The sequence below is a fragment of the Carcharhinus amblyrhynchos genome, chromosome 10 (assembly GCF_965287045.1).
Source record: "Carcharhinus amblyrhynchos chromosome 10, sCarAmb.v2.hapA, whole genome shotgun sequence".
Taxonomy (NCBI): domain Eukaryota; kingdom Metazoa; phylum Chordata; class Chondrichthyes; order Carcharhiniformes; family Carcharhinidae; genus Carcharhinus; species Carcharhinus amblyrhynchos.
The window spans coordinates 84,151,430-84,170,724 of record NC_137333.1 but is presented as its reverse complement, the minus strand read 5'-3'; the positions used below and the strand labels follow the sequence as shown (position 1 = coordinate 84,170,724).

General features: G+C 39.6%; 1 protein-coding gene across 1 annotated transcript in view; it reads right to left on the bottom strand.

Annotated features, from left to right (window-relative positions):
* Positions 1-19,295, bottom strand: part of LOC145349123 (FRAS1-related extracellular matrix protein 2-like) — a 222,162-nt gene that overhangs the window by 134,058 nt on the left and 68,809 nt on the right. The window contains exons 3-5 of the mRNA XM_080197492.1: positions 7,997-8,143; positions 4,214-4,444; positions 173-298 (exon numbers count right to left, since the gene is read on the bottom strand). Of these exons, the coding sequence (XP_080053618.1) occupies positions 173-298; positions 4,214-4,444; positions 7,997-8,143 (504 nt within the window). The remainder of the gene's footprint in view (positions 1-172; positions 299-4,213; positions 4,445-7,996; positions 8,144-19,295) is intronic.

The following is a 19,295-nucleotide window of genomic DNA, read 5'->3' as shown; positions in this document are numbered from 1 at the left end:
CCTTTAATTGTCTATGACCACTGGGAATCTCAAAGTAACTGAAGTGCAGTTAAGTATGAGAACAGCTTCAACCTTTCATTTGATGTAAGAATACCTCTGTGGATAAATTCAAGAAGTATATTGGTTTGGGGTAAATGAGGTTTCCTGCAGCAACTGCTATTTATCCTCTTACCTTGATGTGTGGAACAGATAACCATCAGCTCCTGATTCACGTCTCCTGTCCTCTTCACTGGAATCAACAGTTCACCAACATCTTCGTCAACGGCATAGGAAGCCTTGGGGATAAAGACTGTTGATTCTGAAGAACATATTTATAAATATTGTGAATGGGAAAAGCAATGGAAATTATTACATTGTTTTTGTACTGTTAGGCACTTACACATTTGCTCAGAATTGTATCATTCATAATAAGACCATGTGGTGAAGACAGAGATTATTCTTTGACATTCTATGGAATTTTAATCCTTTCTAAATAACTGCTGGTATGTTTGCATTCAGAGCCTTAATATCTTATTGACTCCTAAAAATATTGGTTTGTATTCGTTCCTTGAATCAATTTCTACAGTTCGTAATGTTGTGAGAATTCAAATCTTATCACTTCAAAGCCAATGGATGGACAGTGAATGAGCCTGGGTATAAATATCCTTATAATATTAATGTAGGACAGAAGTCTCCTGGTTGACCTTTACTTGAATTTTGACTCCAGCAGGCAGTCTCACTTGTGCACCTCCCACTGTGAAAAGTATGTTTGCCTTTGTTCCAGAAAATACACAGGCTTCTGGCAGTGTATCAAAGAATCCTTTCTATCCAAAATCCAAATTAATCTTGGCACTATAGGTCTGAATAAACCAAAATATTTGGGGATATTTTGCAAGTTAACACATTTATGTAAAAATAAAAGATAATTATAGTTTTCTTTCCAGTTATCAAAGTATCTTGAGAAACAAGCTTGGGTTAAAAAAAGAGCGTTTATGCCATTTACGCAGTAGGCTATACACCTGCAAGATGAAGAAACTGAAAATCTGTAAGTCTGTAAATAAAATTTTATGTTAATGAGCAGCTGTTAAAAATTTCTGAATGTCTGCTGCACAATGGAGAAGATGAGAAATTTCACTACTTAAGCTTATTATTCAGATGGGGGCAAAAAAAAAATTTATATTTTCTTGTCTTGCTGGAAAATAAATCCATGTTAATTAGGGGGTCAGGTAAGGTGCTTTTTAACAGATCCAATGTTGACAGAGAGCTTGGAGGTGAGGAGTGTAAATGTCAGCTGCAGATGTAAAGCCCTGTTGAAATTTAAAGGGTGGGAACATACACATGAGGTAACACAGCCCATAGCGAGATTACATGGGCAAGATTCATAGCAGTGGGTACAAATGGTAGATATCGAGAGGGGACAGAGAAAGGAAACTAGGTACTAATGGATGATCAAAAAGGGCCAGAGAAAAGGGCTGTGGTTGGGAACATTGGGGTTGCAGTGTGGGTGGTGATTGGTGGAAGACAGCAAAGGTTTTTGGTGGTGTCTTGGGAAAGCACTCCCGTTCTTCCTGAGCTAAAAGAAATGCTAAAAGGAGCAGCTCTTTGGTACTTACTTTGGCCAGTTGATACCTGCTGCTGGGAATCACCTAACCTGAGGTTTTGACTTACTCACTTACATTGAAACTGTGATGCTAATGAAAACATGAATGTTAATTAGATCCCTGTCTGCCTGTTGTGGCAATCTCATCAGTAGCCTAATTTGTTTTTACTAAATTTTAAACAGGCAGGCATCTGGTCAGGCTGCTTATCCCAATATTTTAACTCTCCCCTACAACTTCGCCCACCTGTGAGGAATTAAAATTAAGACCAACAATCAGACTTGTCCTGATTAGTTCTCTTGTTGATCCTGAATCAGCTTTGTGATTAAAATAAATTAGTGGATATAGTTATAAAAGGTCCAAACTCAGATGTTAACTGCACAGTCACTAGCTGTGGTTGACAAGCTAATTAAAAAATACACTGCTGAAAACTTAAACCAATTAAAAGACTATTTCTTTTCTCTAGTTTCCAACATATACACTATCCGCTTGTTTTACCTTTGCCGTGTAATCCCAAATCTTTCCTTTAAACAACGTACTCCCAAATGCATTCCTCTTGCAGATAAACCACTCAGTGGGAGTGATGCAATGAAACTGGGGTTAGGAGGGTATTTTTTTAGGCAGCTGAAATTATATAGACACGACTCAAGCTTGTGGCCTTGAAAATGTGAATTGTTTTAAGTCAAATTATGATGATACAGAGCACTTTGGGGGGAAGGAGTTAACACGGTGGCATTTAAGGAGCTCACAAATTTCCATACTAGGTCATTCAGTTAACAAAATGCAATAGGCTTGGAGTGATCGACACAAACCTTTCACATCATTTAATGCTTCTTTAATTAACTGAAGTAGATGAATTACTGCTAGCTGGTTTTCAGCTGCCAAAGGCCCTAATTCACTGCTTAAACCTCACCATCTCTCTTTCTCCCATATCTGCATTACGATACTTCTTAAAGCTACTTCTTTGTTGGCTACTGCCTTACATGACACCACCATAACATCAAATTGTGTTTAGTGAAACTACTGTAAAGCATATCATGGTGATTTAGTACATTTGAGATACTATATGAATGCTCATTATTGTTTTGGTAAATGTTTGCACCCAAATGTGAATTCTTCTCCAGATGGAGACTATGGATGGATTTATTTGGTTTGGAAAATTGTCTCATGGGAAATAACATTTCAAGGTTTCAGCAGAGTCAGGGAGAAATATCTTTCATAACTTTGCAAGATGGAACAACTTGCTTACAAGTTGTAGTAAGATGTTTTCTCTGGTTGCTGTTTTAATTCGTCTGAAAAGATAGGTTAGTTTTTCTCGGGTCTAGGTAGCATTTAAACATCAGCTTCACCTAAACATTTTGATTACTGCCTCTTCTAAATACAATCTATGATTTAGTGAAATTACTTACTTTTGACTAAAAATCCAAATTCAATTTTGTACCAAAATTTAAAATTGGATTTTCTCCTTATCTTAATGTGCACTTTTGATTTGTCAAATATATTCTAGTACTGGAAGTGTCTGAGGCAATGAGATTAGTTTATCAATCACCGTTGTTGAAGCAAAGACTATTGGAGGTCAAGGAAAATACTGTGGTTTTGGTCTCTTTGTATTTAGGGAAATAAATTGAGACTAAGGATCAGCAGGAGACTGTTCAATCACTTGAACCTGTTTTGCCAATCAATTAGGTCACTGCTGATCTGTAACTCCACCTTCTTACCTTGGACAGAACCTTAAGTTATATCTTAAGCAGTCTCCAAATAATATTTCTATTTACTGATGTTTTTCATAAATAAAAGACTAATGAAATTAGCCACAAAGGAGCTAAAGGAACAGTAAACATTCTGACTCCAGAATGATATTTTGGGCGGTGATCCTGCTGTTGTAAAAGAATAATAGAAGAGGTGGGATAAGCATTTGGTCAGTCAATTAATCATCCCACACAAAACTTTGCCCAGCTGATTAGTGGCAGCATCCCCAGAAGAGGTTGGAGAGGGAAGGGAGAAATGGGAAAGAAACTGCAGGGATCAAAGCTAAACTAAGGAAATTGGGCAGAGGTCATAAGCAGCAGATTAGAGGAATAAGAGGTACTGGCAGAGTGAATTCCATGTGTGCCCTCTTTCCAAAAACTCTTTGCACCTTGTACTGAAGATGACAGTGAAGGGGCTGAGGAAAAGACACTCAGAAGGTGTCTGCCATTGGGAAAGCAGACTTCATTTATCCTTGCTCTCTCGCATAACCCTATGAGCGTAATTTGGCTCACCAAAGAAAATGAGGCTAAGTCAAACATAACAATTGAGATAAACGTGGCAATGAATGGCAAAATGAACTGTGTACTCGGGGCAGTAGAATTTTGGCCATCTGATTTAAGGAAGTTATGATAACCATCATCAGATGACTAGAGGGATGGGAATGGAAATATTTGCGAATCTTCCAGACAGAGAACATTTATTCAAAACAAAATGGTGGTATGTTTTAGAGAAATGCATGACATGTTTCAGCAAGACATTCCAGTGGACTTTTGAAAAGTTGCTTTACTTCAGCATAAAATATCATGTTTAATAGGTTTTGATATGTACACCACAAATTCACGTCCAGTGGAGATCTGGAAATACAGCATAGTTAAGTAGATATTTACCATCACCCGGGTCGACAATCTCCACAGTTGCAATCTCTGGGAATTCAAGAACAGCCATGACGGGCTCAGACAGTACAATCTGGAATGTTTCAGACTGTTCGTATTCATTATCTGTCAAAATCCGTACTCTCCAAGTTGCTGTGGTTTGACCTGGATTGAACTGCACCTGCTTTTGGGATTTTCCCCTGAAATCCTTATCCTTCTCAGCTGTGCCATCCTTTGTGCCTATGCCTGTCAATGGAACATTAAGAGCAGCTGGGTCAAAATCCAAGTAAATCCAACGCATGCCCCTTCAGTGATTGCCTTCATACTGGCCAAGTTAATTAACAAGTGCTTAGCTAGATAAATTTTAATGCATAATTAAAGATCATAATGAGTCATAATTTAATTGATCAGAATTCTGCCAAAAGAACAAACTTTTAAATCATTTTCTACACTGCTCTTGCTGATGACAGCTTGCACTGACGTTTCTTGAGAATCTCATTAACATGAAACATAAAAATAAGGAAGGCCAAAGAACACCAGGGAGCACTGTCTGTGCGGAGTTTGCACATTCTTCCCGTGTCTGTGTGGGTTTCCTCCGAGTGCTTCAGTTCCCTCCCACAGTCCAAAAATGTGCGGGTTAGGTTGATCAGCCATCATAAAATTGACCCTAGTGTCAGGGATTAGAAAGGTAAACATGTGGAGTTACAGGAATAGGGTCTGGATGGGTTTTAGGTTAGTGCAAACCTGATGGGCCAAATGGCCTCCTTCTGCACTGTGGAAATTCTATTCACCATCTTTTTTTAAACTCCACTTCAGTTCATTGTTGCTCTAAAAACAGAAGTATGAAGCCAGCAAGCTGTAATTTATGCACATTCAGCACAGCATATTGAAGAAGTTTAATTCTGGCAGCTTTTCTCTGCTTTATGTTGCAGCTCCTAGTAATTGTTAGAAAAATTGCAAAAGATATAGAAAATACAGTGAAATTAGAACAGCGTTTCTGTACCAGCAATAATATTATTCCATAAGTTACAGGAGTAATTCAACTGTATTATTAATAAGTAACATAGGGAATTGATAGTCAAGTTTCACTTTGCCTGTGAAGGCGGTCAGCATTTGCAGAAATGGTTTGGGATTTGTGCATTCAGCGAATAAAGGAAGACCATCCACTTGCCTCTACATTTGAATTATAGAATCCTTACAGTGCAGAAGGAGGTCACTTGGCCGGTCGAGCCTGCACTGACAACAATCCCACCCTGCAACCTCATATATTTACCCTGTTAATCCCCCTGACACTAAGGGGTAATTTAGCATGATTAATCCACCTAACTTGGTACATTTTTTTTATTACTCACAGATGAATCAAATATCAAGTGCAGAATTTTATTTCTACAATTCACGGTGCGTTTAGAGGGCTGCCAGTGAATCAGGTTGGTGTGGAAGTCATGCCTCCAGCCAGTTCATGCTCCAGAGAGTGTGTTCACTGCCAACTTTCTCAATGGCAAGGGCGGAAACCCTACCATCCCCTGAAAAATATACCCCATGGAATGAAGGGGTTGTCGTATGAGGAAAAATTGAATAGGTTGGGCCTATACCGATTGGAGTTCAGAAGAATGAGAGGTGATATTATTGCAGGGATTTAATAAAGTGGATATCACAAGGATGTTTCCTCTTGTAGAGGGATCTAGAACTGGGGGACATAGTTTAAGAAAAGAGGTCCACCGTTAAAAATGAGGGATGGGGGATGGGTGGTTTCAGATGGCAAAGTGAAGTTGAGGCGACAACCAGAATCTTACAAATGGCAGAGCATAAGAAGGACAAAATGGCTTACTCCTGTTCCTCAGTCCTATGCTTCTATGACAATCCAGCAGATTTTGTTATTTTACTAGTGCATGGCCAAAAATTTAATTTTGTAACTTGCTATGGTGGGATTGGTATTCAAGATCTCTGGGTTGCTCATCTAGTGGCACAATTAGAAGGCTAGTGGCAGATTTGAATGTAAAAGCATGAAATCCACAAGCTTATCTATCACAGGCATAAACTGACTAGTTAGCTTTTAGTCAATTATTTCACATCAGAGCATGCACGAGGAAGCTTCATCCATCTACTACTCCTGATTGAAGTGTATTTCATACACTCTACGCAGTAAGACTGGTTGGTGTCAGTCTTACTGCAAAGGAACCCTCAGTTCAGCCAATGCTCACCCAGCGAAGGACTCAGGAGTGGATAAAAATACAATCCAAACAGGAAAAAAACTTTAAAAATAGTGCTTTGTGCTATATCATTCCAAAAGCTGGATATAATTGAATACATTTCTGTAATACAGTTAATATAATTTTAAAAGATAACGCATGTAATAAATGGGTACAACTCTCCAGGCAGCTGGCTCACCCATACGTACAGTACACTTTGAGTGTGAGTGTTGGCAGGAAAGAAGCAGGTATTTTTGTAGCTAATGAGGCCAACAGAACACAAAGACAAAGGATATGAATGCAGAAGCTTCGATCTGTGCCAAGCCACGGAATGTGATAGCAGATCCTCATGGCTTCCAGGATATGCAGGCAGCTTGGAAACCCTCTACACAACCTTTGGATTAAACTTCCTTGACTGCCAAAACTGGTTAGAAATCAAATCATTTACTCTATACTTTCAAGCCTTTACTCCATCGGACATAGGGAAAAAAATACAGCATCCTAGCTTTCAAAAATGTTAATAATTTGTTATGACAGCTGGTGTGCAGTCTGCTCAACTTGTATCTATCCATTAGAGCTCTGTACTCTGTGTCACACAGTGGAGCAAGAAAACAATAAATTGATGACACTGATATTTTGGATTATTGCTTCAGATTTGAAGCTGAAGATATTTTACAGATGTATTTTAAATTTAATCAATGAATTTATTGGCACTGAAAATACTTTGACACTTCAGACATTTCAGACATGCAAGGAATTTTTTGCTGTGGATCTTCATTCCCTCGGCCCTTAATGAAAGCGTACTATGGGAGACGCCTAGAATCTTTGTGGATGTTTAGTCCCAAATCTATCTATTTCCACATTATTATGATTAACACATTTGCTTAATAGCCACAAAGTAATAGAATCATGGAAGTCTACAGCATTGAAAGTGGCCATTTGGCCTATCAGACCCTTACTGGCTCTTTAGAAGTGCTATCCAATAAGTCTTATTCCCCTGCTCTTTCCCTTTGACCCTGCAGTTTTTGAAATTCACCTCCAATTCCTTTTGGAAGTTACTATTACAGGCAGTTTGTAATTATAGAGGGGTGAAAATGAGGAAATTGCAGCTGTAATTACTTTACTACCAGCCAATGACAAGGCAGTCACATTGCAAATGATATTTTGACATTGTACCAGTCATTTCCAAAATAATATTATTCACAGATCATTGCTCCTAATAAGGTAATTTTAGATTGTTCTTTGTGTCCACATAAATTCAATTAATAGTGAAAAGCTTATTTATTCTACCAGTGAAAATGTCATATTCTTAGTGATGGGATTTGGGATAATACAACAGAACTCTTAATATGCATCTATGAAGGCAATAAATGCAGAGAGCACAATAAAACGTACAGCCTGACAGAATTCATATGTTCATAAATAACACAGACAGTGCTAAAGCCAGTTCTTTGGAGATGCCATCTGTGGGTTGCTCTTGAAGAAACAGATTAAATATATAGTGTTACCTATTGACTCCATCAGTCAGAGACTTTTAGATGGGAAATGAAAGACAAATTGTACAATCACATACAATTTTTAATGATTCTAATTGTGGAGAAGTACTTACCAACAAATGAGGTTTCTCCAAGATATCCTCTGCGCTTCAATGAAACCTCCAGGAATTTAGAATTCTCATCTATTAGGAAGTATTCCTTTTCCAGAGAAATCCAAGCCCAGTTCAAACGGAAAAGCTGATTCTTTAACTTATTACCACCTGCAGAACAATTGTCAAGAGCACAAATTTATTCAAGAGCCACGTGATTAGCAGGACTTTTTTGCTTATATCCAATTCAATCCAATCAAAGTCCAATTCAAAGTTTCAACAAGTAAGACATTCCAGATCCAGGCTGACAAGACAGGCTGGCCGCTTCCTGTCTTGGGCTTGATTTACATGGTCCAAACTAACTGGAGCAGGCATTGCACCTTCTCCAAGGCTTGATCTCATTTGCATCTTAGCCAAAAGGCCTAAATGTCGCTTTAAAAAATTGCTTCAAATGAAACCTCAGTGTAACTTCAGGTATTTTTTTTTAAACTTTATTCCAATCCAATCAAGTCAAATCAAATCCAATTCAGAGTCCCAACAAGTTGGGACATTCCCGATCCAAGCTGACAAGATAGGGCTCTCACCTCCTGTCTTGGGCTCGATCTACATGATCCAAGCTGATTGGAGTAGGTGTAGCTTGATCTTATTTGCATGTTAGTCAAAAGGCCGAGATGCCGCTTTAAAAAATTGCTTCAAATGAAGCTGAAATGTAACCTAATGACTTCAACCAAGTACAGCATGTCGATACCACACTTGATCTTAGCCAAAAGGCCGTTTGTTGTATTTTGTGAAGACGAGGGATAACATTTACAATAGGCCCAGCCCAACACTGATGCCAGATTAATGGAAGGCCACCCCTCTTTTACCTGGGGCTGATGAATGCCCAAGGCATTACAGATGTATCCCAATTATTCTATTCTGCTGGAAATTCTGGAACTCTGTGTCATTTCCCTGAGTTGGATTCAAATTCCTAAGTGCAGCCTCCTAGCCACTTTACCCTGACTTTTGATCTTCTGGAAAACTACACATCGTCTGATTTGGCAAACTGGCCTCTAGTTTTATATTTGTCCCTCATGAACTGGGAAATGGAAATTCTCCACTTAAGATTCCCTGGGCCCTTTGATACGCTTGATTTTAGAAGGCTGAACAGGTTTTCCTAATTGAACTTGAACCTGGCTTATCTGAGCCCTAGCCTTCCTCTCAGGTTCAGGTTATAGTCTGGGAAATGGCTAAGGAAGTTCACAGGCTGTGAAATATGCCTATATCAGCACTGTAAAACAGCTTGAAGCAAATTGAGAACCGGTTTTCCATCAGGTCACAAATTATTTACTCGGAAAATATTGCCAAAATTTTTAATGTTAATTTCAAACCATGCAAAAGCATTGTGAGAATAGGAAATGGATCTTCAAAAAGAATGTGAACTTCAGTGGAAAGAAGATTGGGCTCAGTGAAAAATAAAATCTGCTGCTGATCACTTCCCCTCTTGCACTTGACATTGACTAGTTTCACCCCATAGTTCAATATAGCTTATGTGATTTGGGAGAAGATTGGGGTTCAAACTCAATAGGTCCAAGAATGGTTTATTATTCCATGATGTCCAATGCAAGTTCAGCTTGCAGTAGAGCTAATAATTAAACAGTAGTATAGTTTTGCACTGAATAGAACGTTTCAAACCCTCACTCTAGACTGACACCAAGGTGCTCTTGTTGTGTGACCCAACTCATCACAGAATCATAGAATCTGTACAGTGCACAAGGCGGCCATTCGGCCCATCGAGTCTGCACCGACCACAATTCCACGCAGGCCCTATCCTGTAACCACACGTATTTACCTTGCTAATCCTCCTGAAACTAAAGAACAATTTAGCATGGCCAATCCATCTAACCCACACATCTTTGGAGTGTGGGTGGAAACTGGAGCACCCGGAGGAAACCCACTCAGACAAAGGAAGAATGTGAATACTCCACACAGTCACCCGAGGCCGGAACTGAACCCGGGTCCCTGGCACTGTGGGGCGCAAGTGCTAACTACTGTGCCACCGTGCCGTAACATCATCACGTTACATATATATTGCAGATATAAATCTTAGACATCACTAAATAGAATTTCTCAAGTGCTTTTGGTATTCCAGTATGTTGCATTATCTGTATGCAAATCTATGTTATTTTCCTTTTCTAATAATGACAATGCTTTCAAGTGCTTGCAACATGAAACTAAATCTCAAATCTGGGGCTAGATTATACGCTGAGGGTGAGCTGCCACTTGACAAATTTGCCTGCTTTAATGTTTCGGATAACAGACTTTTAATTAGTACAAGTTGCACATCAGTGCTGCCAGCCAATCAGAGACCAGCAGCTCCGAGTCACACCAGGATTAGTGGCCACTGCTGGTATTGCAGGAAGGCCACGAGGTTGATGGACAAGGCAGGGAGAAAGTGGATGGAGAGAGGTAAAAGCTTTGGAGGAGAGGACAGGAAGGAGGGACCCATTCTGTCACTGAACAGCAGTCCACAGGCTTAAACCTGCTAAGTCTTTCCTACCACCCATTAAGAGTGATGGCCAGTTGATGTCCTTAAATGGGCATTAGTTGCCTACTCAAGGGCTTCAGTTGGGCCATTCCCACTGGTTATCCAACCATATCAAACACAATTTTACAAGACTACCTACTGCTGTCCTGCCGCCTGTAGATGTGTGGTGGGTCTGGATGGACAAGTGTCAAGGATGCCTCCCATGGTACGATGTCCTAATTTACAGGTTCACTCGCCTTTTTTCTTGCCCTTGGACAGTTCATAGAATTCAGCTCACAAATACAGAGGTCTCTAATGTGTGATTTAGGCAGTTGAAGCCTATGAAATTGGAGAACAGAATTTTCGTTGGGGTCAGAAAATCTCTACAGATCTTTAAAAATAGTGGGCAGGACCCAGATCAAGAAGTCTCACCCGCATTTCCAACACTCATATTCAATGTTTTTAGTGGAGGAAGGGGGTGGGTCCTTTCCAATGGAAAGCCAAACTTTTAGCGCTGAGACCATGAATCAAGGTGCCAAAATTAGTTTTGTTTTTCATTTGGATTCAATGGGTGGACACCAGATATATGCAATGGCGTGATACTGGCTATAGCCATAAAAGTAAGACGGATTCTAGACCCGGAGAGGCAGCAGAAGCTTTGAAGGTGCTGCCCAATGAAAATCCAATGAAAAAGATGTCAGAAGCATGTAAAATGTCTGGTGCCTAGAAAGAAAATATTAGAAATGACAGCTATAGATGAATTCTGGACAGTCCATTAATTTGTCAAAAATTGTCATTTTTCAATTCTGTGGACATTTCCCTTAATTTGGTGAAAAGGGGCATCGCTTGTCAATGAGCACATCTTGTCATACATGGAAGGATGAGCAGCAACAATTCTAGCAAGAATATGTGCTTTCCAGTACTTCAATTTACAGACAGGGCAGAACCTTAATGTAATCAGTGCATGTGATACACTTCTTGAAATAGAGAGCAATTCAAAGCTTTTGAATGTGTTGGAACAAGGAAACCAAAAAATAACTGATAGGGATAGGCAGTGGATGGTAATTTTGCTGTAGGAATCTTTCTTTATACAAGGCAAGATTTATTATTTGACAGTTTGACCAAACATATTTTTATTCAGAGAAGGTTATACACCTGATAATAGGGACAGAGAATTCTTGCTGAATACTTCAAATAAAATGCTTGCAAGAGTGCGTCTCCCGTCAGGGCTATGTGAATGTCTTTTGCAACTAAGGAACCTCTTGGCTCCTGCTTTTCTTCTGGCTCTTATTCTACTGCATGGTTTTTCTCAGGGTATTCTTCCCACTGTTCATCCCTTGGGACTTCTCTTTTCTTGGTTAAGTTACGTAGATACCAATCACAGAATACTGAGAGACTTTAGTTGCAACCTACAGTCAAACCGCTTTTAGTTATTCAGCGATACGATTTAATTCCATTTTGTGGCAAGATCATGGGGAAGAGTTTCATTCCAAGTATCCACTGAAACTCTCCTTTTGCATGCTTTACTATCCTTATAGAATATTTTTTAAAAAAGCCTAAATTATGAAGTAGCAGGAGGGATTTAGCATTAATGAAGAATAATTTAATGATATAAAGATACACCAATGAAATGGGAACCAAGTTAGTTTTGCTGAAAAAACAGATATGTCAAAACTTCTCATCATGTACTCATCAAGGCACTTCACAAGAATACCAATATATAGCCCCTGCTTTCAAAACTGAAAACAGCGTTCAACATCAGATGTGATTCTGTGATTGGACAGCATTTGCTAAATAATCCTCAGTGTGCTAAGAATTATGCTGACCGCCAATTCAATTATGTCATTCAGGCTTGTGATGTGGCACATTTATGTGTACTAGAAGGTACATAAATTAATATAGAGTGCCCTGTTCTTTGTAGACAGAAGGAAAAGGTAAACAGATTGCAACTGTTTCAGCTCAGCAAATTAAGTGACAGCCATTCACTGATTCATTCCCCAGTATGACGAATCACAGTCAAGCTGCTGGGTTTAAATTTCAAGTGATGATTGGCAGTTAACTGTCAATCATTATCAACTCATGCATTCTCCATGGCAATGCCTCTACCAATCAGAGTGCACTTGTCAACTACTCTGCACTGTCTTGTCATACAGTATAAATTGTTGTTCTCCCCTTATTTCCTTTCCTTTCTTTCCCTCATATCATTGCAAAGGGTCCTGATGAGTATAAGACTAAATGCTTTGACGTTTCTTTTTTCAGCAAGTTCTATCTTACCAGATGATATATGAAGCAATTTTATAAAAAGTTTGCCTCATTTGAAAATCTTTATTTCCTTGTACAAATTTTTTTTATTCCAATGATCCAGATATTCTGATCGGGATCATACATAAAAACCTATTTCTGACCCTGATTTGACAAAGAAACCTTGATTACCTTTGTCTACTTTTTCTGAACTATTTTCCATGGGAGAATCCTTCATACCTGATTGAATGCAGCAAATCTCATAGAGAAGCACGTCGGCATTCTGCGCTGTTTTACAGCACTATCTGTTCCCAAAGCTGTTGGGACAGAAGCTAAGTGGGGAAGGTGATATAGTGCATGAAGGGGTAAGGTAGGTAAGGATGGATGGATGAGGAGGTAGGGTGTGAGGTGGATTGAGTGGTAGCCTTGGGTCCGCAGGAAGTTAGTCAAGTCAGGTTGGGGTAATCACAATGGGTTGGGGGGAATCAGGTTAAGTGATGGGGTCATCAGGTCAGATCATGGTGGAGGTGTGGGGCATGGAATTAATCAGATTGGGTCAGGAAGGATCCAGTGCGAGTGGTTGTTAGGATTGGTGGGTTTGGGGGAGTGGTGTGTGGCGGTGTGCATTATATAGCTATTCAGGAGTTTGACCTATTTCTTTCAGTCTAACATTTCCTGGGTAATTATCCAGGTAAGTCGGATTTATCTAAAGCCACTGATACAATTTTAGAGTTGGGGGCTTTTTCAGTGGGTATCCATCTGAAGTTCAAACTTCCAGGGCAATTCCCACAGAATCAATACGTTGGGACTGGGAAAGAAGTTTCATAGCATATGTTCTGGGGTACATCTGATCAATGACTATCCAGAAACTGGAAGATCGGGGCCAATAATTGGCAGTGAGTAATGAAATATAATAATAGTAATATAAGTTGAAATATGGTGTGACAAAAATTGGCTAATTTGAGTTTGAACAAAGAGGAGTAGGGTTTACTCCCAACCAAACTCCAAAACAGGAGAGACATTTCTGTTTTTGCTCTCTGTATAGTACACTACCTTTTCAAAACAAATAAAAGATGGAACGATGTTAATGGAAAGGCTACATAGGTAACTGTTTATTTATAGATGTCCAGCCTTAGCTGACTGCTTCACAACTTAACCTGTATTTCTTTGATGTTCTTTACTAGTCTTAACGTTTGGACAGATAAAGACAGGCCCACCCATTGTAATTACTACTCTATCTTTTAAATGCTTATTTACTGTGCCTCTAGGCATTAGTGTGCAGTGCTCAAACAAACTAACAGCCCATATGAAGTTTGCTGTGTTGTTTATTTTGTCCCTACTTCCCTCCTTGGATATATTATTGTCTTTATATCTTCTTTCCTCCCTATTTTTCCCCGCAGACTGATAAGAGCAGGGGTAAATAGATGAGATCAGCATACAATATCACATAAACTCAGCAGACTTGAGGATACCAAAGAATGTAATGATCAGTAATTTGTGGTCAGCAGTGAAGATAAGGAGCCTGCACTGAACTCAAACTAGTTGTGTCCACTTAGTTAACCTGATTCACCTGTTATGAATTTCACTGGGAAGTCAGTGTACCCCAGCGTTACTCTGTGACAAAGTTTAGTGTGGGCATAAATGACAGAGAATGTGGTGCAGTGACTAGAAGCCATGCCCAAGAATCTGCCAAAACTCTATTGAGGTATCTATCATATTTATATAAAGTGAACTTTAAATCAATTTCAGTGGAATCATATATAAATTTGAATTAAAAAAATTTAAAAGGCTGGATAAATTTGAAGAGAATCAAGTTATGAAAGTAATAAATCATTTAAAAAATCAGATATTCAGAATTGCTCCCACAGCTGTTTTGACTATCAAACTCATTATTTCTGTATTAATGGCCTCAATATTTGCAATCTGACAGGATTCTTTCAGCCTGGAAATACCTGCTCTAAAACGTTGAGAGAAAAATTTGTTATAAGTGGACAATTAGCCCAAATTCACACCCTTTAACAGTAGAGCTCTCTGAAACAGCACGGAATGGCCCACCGCAACTTCAGAATTTCTATACCATAGTACGCAATGTGCGCTGGCACACACCAGTGAGATGATGGCAAATGCAAATAGCTTCACCATAATAACCAGTGCAAAATTTGGGCCAGTGTCAGCGTGTCATGCTCCATCTAGCTATCTATCCATGACGGACGAAAATAAAGGAATTAACAGTGATAGAGGTGCTTTTTAATTTTTTTTCTTTTTGCTAATTAAGATGGTCAGTTCTACGTGTAACGTGCTCGGAAAATACCATAATGGAAAGTAAACAAATTGAAGTCAAATGAACAGAAGACATAATTTGGGAAAATTCTGTTCAAAATTTTAAACAGATGTTAGTAGTGCATGTTGCAACTAAAATATTCAAAAAAGTATAAAAAAACAAAATATTGTTAAAAATAATTTTAAACTAACGTGCCTGCTGAGAACAGACCGTGTTCTGATCAGACACCTTGATTTGTACACTCTTTGATTTTAAACTCCATTGAAATTAATGGAGTGTAAGTATCGAGCAGCACATTCCATTTTAAAAGTTACTTAATACAAGTTTTAATAAATTTTCCATTTGAATGTTTCAGAACAAAATGCTGTAAGTGAAATAATGTTGTAGTGGTGGAGTTGCAACTAATGTTCTAATGGTTTCAGCAGCATAGCTTAAGGCATATCATTCATGGTGAGATGCATACAAGTTAAACAAGAGGCCTCGGGTTAAAATGACAAACATTCTTTCTTCATGCAGCTGTTAGAAAGAATGTGAAAATGTCTTCTTCCGATTCATTGGGGATTGAATTTACCCAGAATCTTAGTGACAGGCTTGGGGGGTGGGGGAGGAAAGGTGCATTTTGTAGGTTGGGGGATAGCATGCAAGCCACATTGGAAAGGCTCGCAAAAGCATTCCTGTTACCAGGGAACTTTCACAGGAACGGGCTAGGGGTAGAGGCTATTCTACAGAGACACTCAGTCATTTAAGACGTTTTTTAAGTCCCAACCTCTCCCAGTGAGAATACTGGGATCTCGTCCCAGGTGGCTAGCATGGTAAATCCAGCCCACTGTTTGCTAAAAATGTTTCTTGCTGATTCAATCAGAGGGACACACACAGGCAAAGATATTAACTGCACGTTCTATGTCACTGAAACAGATGGTCCTGCTATCTGAGGTTGAGCAGTTGCAAAGAGCTGCAGCTGATTTCTGCAAATCACGAGGTGAAGAAGGCAAAACTGAAGGTTGAAAGTTGTATACACATTGAAAAGTGCCATGTGATCAGAGGCAATGAAGATCTGGTGCAAATATAGCCAGAGTATTTTGATGAGATGGTTGGACGCTTTGAAGATTTTGAGCATCATATTACCATTGACCCATTGAAGAAAGCAGTGGTCTATCCCTAAGATGAAGTGCCAAAAGAACTGAAAGGGAAAGCTTGAAAGAGAGCACCAAAAGATGGGAGAAAAGAAAGTGATTTCCAGAGTCAAAGGCCAGGACTTTTCTCCCACTCTACAGCTTGTTTTGTGGCAGTGGGAAGTAGTTTAAGCTCGCTGGCAGCAGGATTTTGCGCAGTTGAGTTGTTGTCAACAGTGTTTCCTCTTAAATGCAGCCCTTGCCGCTGGGAAACCCACAACGGGGTGTATTGGCAGCAGGACCATAAGATCCTGCTGGGATGAAAGACAGAAAGATTTCAGCAACAGAGTCTTGTCTTACCTGTATAGCATGCAACAAACAATACTTCTCACTGTATACTAATACATGTGGCAATAATAACTTAAATCAAAACTCAAAAGAATGGGTAAATTCCATCATGGTGAGGACGGCTACAAATTTGTCTGAATTACAAGAGCTTAATTAGGCAATAAAAAGTAATAATTTTCCTATTCCAATACTGGAAGAGATCACATCTCAACAAGCAGCATTTTTATAGCAAACAGCCAGCTGGATTTTACCGCAGGTTTCAGGGTGCCCAATTTTGGGACTAAATAGTGGTCCTCAGCCTGCACCTGACAACATGTGAGACTGGTTCAACCACCTCTGATGATGGGTCATCTCGACTCAAAATGTTGGCTCTATTCTTTTCCCACAGATGCTGTCAGACCTGCTGAGATTTTCCAGCATTTTCTGTTTTTGTTTCAGATTCCAGCACCTGCAGTATTTCGCTTTTATTATGGGCTTTGCCATTTTCCTGGAGGCAGGGTGCTAACTGCCTGTTTCCGCACTCGCACCTAGGACGGAAAATGATCAGCACTGGCTCGAGCAAAGGTTTTCAGCAAGTTTGATGCCAGAAATCGTTACTGGAACGTGAAGCTTGATGAACAATCTTTGCTACTGACAATATTCAACACACCTTTTGATTGGTACAAATTTACAGCTACCTTTTGAACTTAAATAAGTCAGAAGACACAGTGCATACTAAAGGAGTTTGCCAAGGATCAGTGGGTCAATAAAATTCAGACCTATTGTGTAAATGAAAAGTTCATGACTACCATCTACCCATGAAGCCACGGAGACAACCAGGAAAGATGGAAAGCTTCCAGAGATGATGAATTTGTTTTATGAAGAGAGATTGAGCTGTTTAGGACTATACTCCCTGGAATTTAGGAGTACGACAGGCGATCTAATTGAGGTGGGCAAGATGATAATGGGGATTGCCAAAGTAGACGTGGAGAGGATGTTTCTTGTAGGGCAATCTGGAACAAGCAGTCAAAGTTTCAGATTAAGGGGTGGCAGATTTAAAACAGAATTGAGGTGAAATTACTTCTCTTACCTCAAAGCGTGGTGGATGACAGGACATTGAGTAAATTTAAGAAAGAGGTAGACAGATTTTTAATTAGTAATGGTTTGAAGATGAATGGGCAAAAAAGTGGAATTGAGGCCAAGACGCGATCAGCCATGATCATATTAAATGGCAGAGCAGGCTCAAGGGATGAATTACCTTCTCCTGCTCCTAGTTCTTGCGGGGAATTCTCCAGCTTTCCAGCTGTGTGCTTCTCAGCGGTGGGAAGTGGTCCACTGTTCACTGGTGGCGAGATTCTATGGTCCCAACGCTGTCAATGGGATTTCACATTAATGTCATGCCATGTCACCGTGAAACCCGTGGGAGGGGGATGCACTGCAGGCAGGATCAAAGAATCCTGCCGATGTGAATGGCCGGAGAATTCCCCTACTTTACATTCTATGCTATGATATTAAAGAAATCTAGTGCAAAAGATAATAAAGGGTAGCAAAGATTCTATAACTTATATGAAAAGGAAGATAGTAATAGATAATGCAGAGGTTGCCGAAAAGGAGGAACTTAAAACAATTGCCATCACTAGGGAAGAGTACTGAACAAGCTATTGGGATTAAAGGCAGACAAGTCCACAGGGCCTGATGGTCCACATACTAGGGTCTTAAACGTGGCAGAGGAGATAGTGGAAGCATTGGTTATAATATTGCAAAATTCCCTGTATTCCGGAAAGGTTCCAGTGGATTGGACGAAGGCTAGAATGAGAGGCCATAAGAATAGGCTAAGGGGTGGCAGATTTAAAAACAGAAATGAGGAGGAATTACTTCACTCAAACGGTTGTGAATCTGTGGAATTTTCTAACCCAGAGTGCAATGAATGCCAGAACGCTAAATAAATTTGAGGAAGATAGGTTTTTAAATAATAGAGGGATGAAGGGTTATGGGGAGCGGGCAGGAAAGTGGAGACAAGGCTACAATGAGATCAGCCATGACTGCATTGAATGGTGGAGCAGGCTCAAGGGGCTGAATTGCCCAATCCTACTCCTAGTTCTTATGGAACTGATTTAATTAAACAGAAGGCAGATAGTCTGCAAGGTTTAGGACATCAAAGGAGTGTTGATGCTAAAGGCATGAATTTTAAATAAGGTATGGTCAATGGGGATTTTGTAAACAAATGGGTTGCGAGAAATTGCATTAGGAGATAGGCAAGGGTTTGGATTTACAACTGTTAAGTTTCAAAGGGGAGTAAAAGGTTTTACAACTTGGAAAAGATCATTAATAAACAAGGAAAGGTTATTACATTTTATTTGACCTGAAAGTGGAATAAGTGAAAAAATTTATATTTTGGGAAGGTTGGCCAGCACTTCTCTGGCATGCCCGCCCTGAGGCTCACAGAACGGCATTCTCCGTTGGCCTCGGGCAGGATTACAAGCTTTGGGCAAGTGAGACAGTAAAATTCCTGCAGTTAATTTCAAAGAAATACTGAAGGCAATGGAATTGTAGATAAAAGGTAAAATTGATATTTAAGGAGAGACGCTTAGGTGGTAGCAATGTGAGACTTTCTGGAGCAGAGGTCTGTGTTGGGAAAAGAGTTGTGCAGGTGCAAAGTTTGAAACAGCCATTCTAACCAAGCAGAAAAGTATCTGTTTTCAGAAAGCAGGCTTTTTATTTTCAAAATTTCCTAAATTTCCACAGCAGAGTGGAAGTGAGTTTGAGAAGCCCCGTGAATCTCTGTAATTCCCTGCCCAGTGAAGCAGTTGAGGCTACCTCACTGAATGTTTTTAAGGCAAGGATAGGGAAATTTTT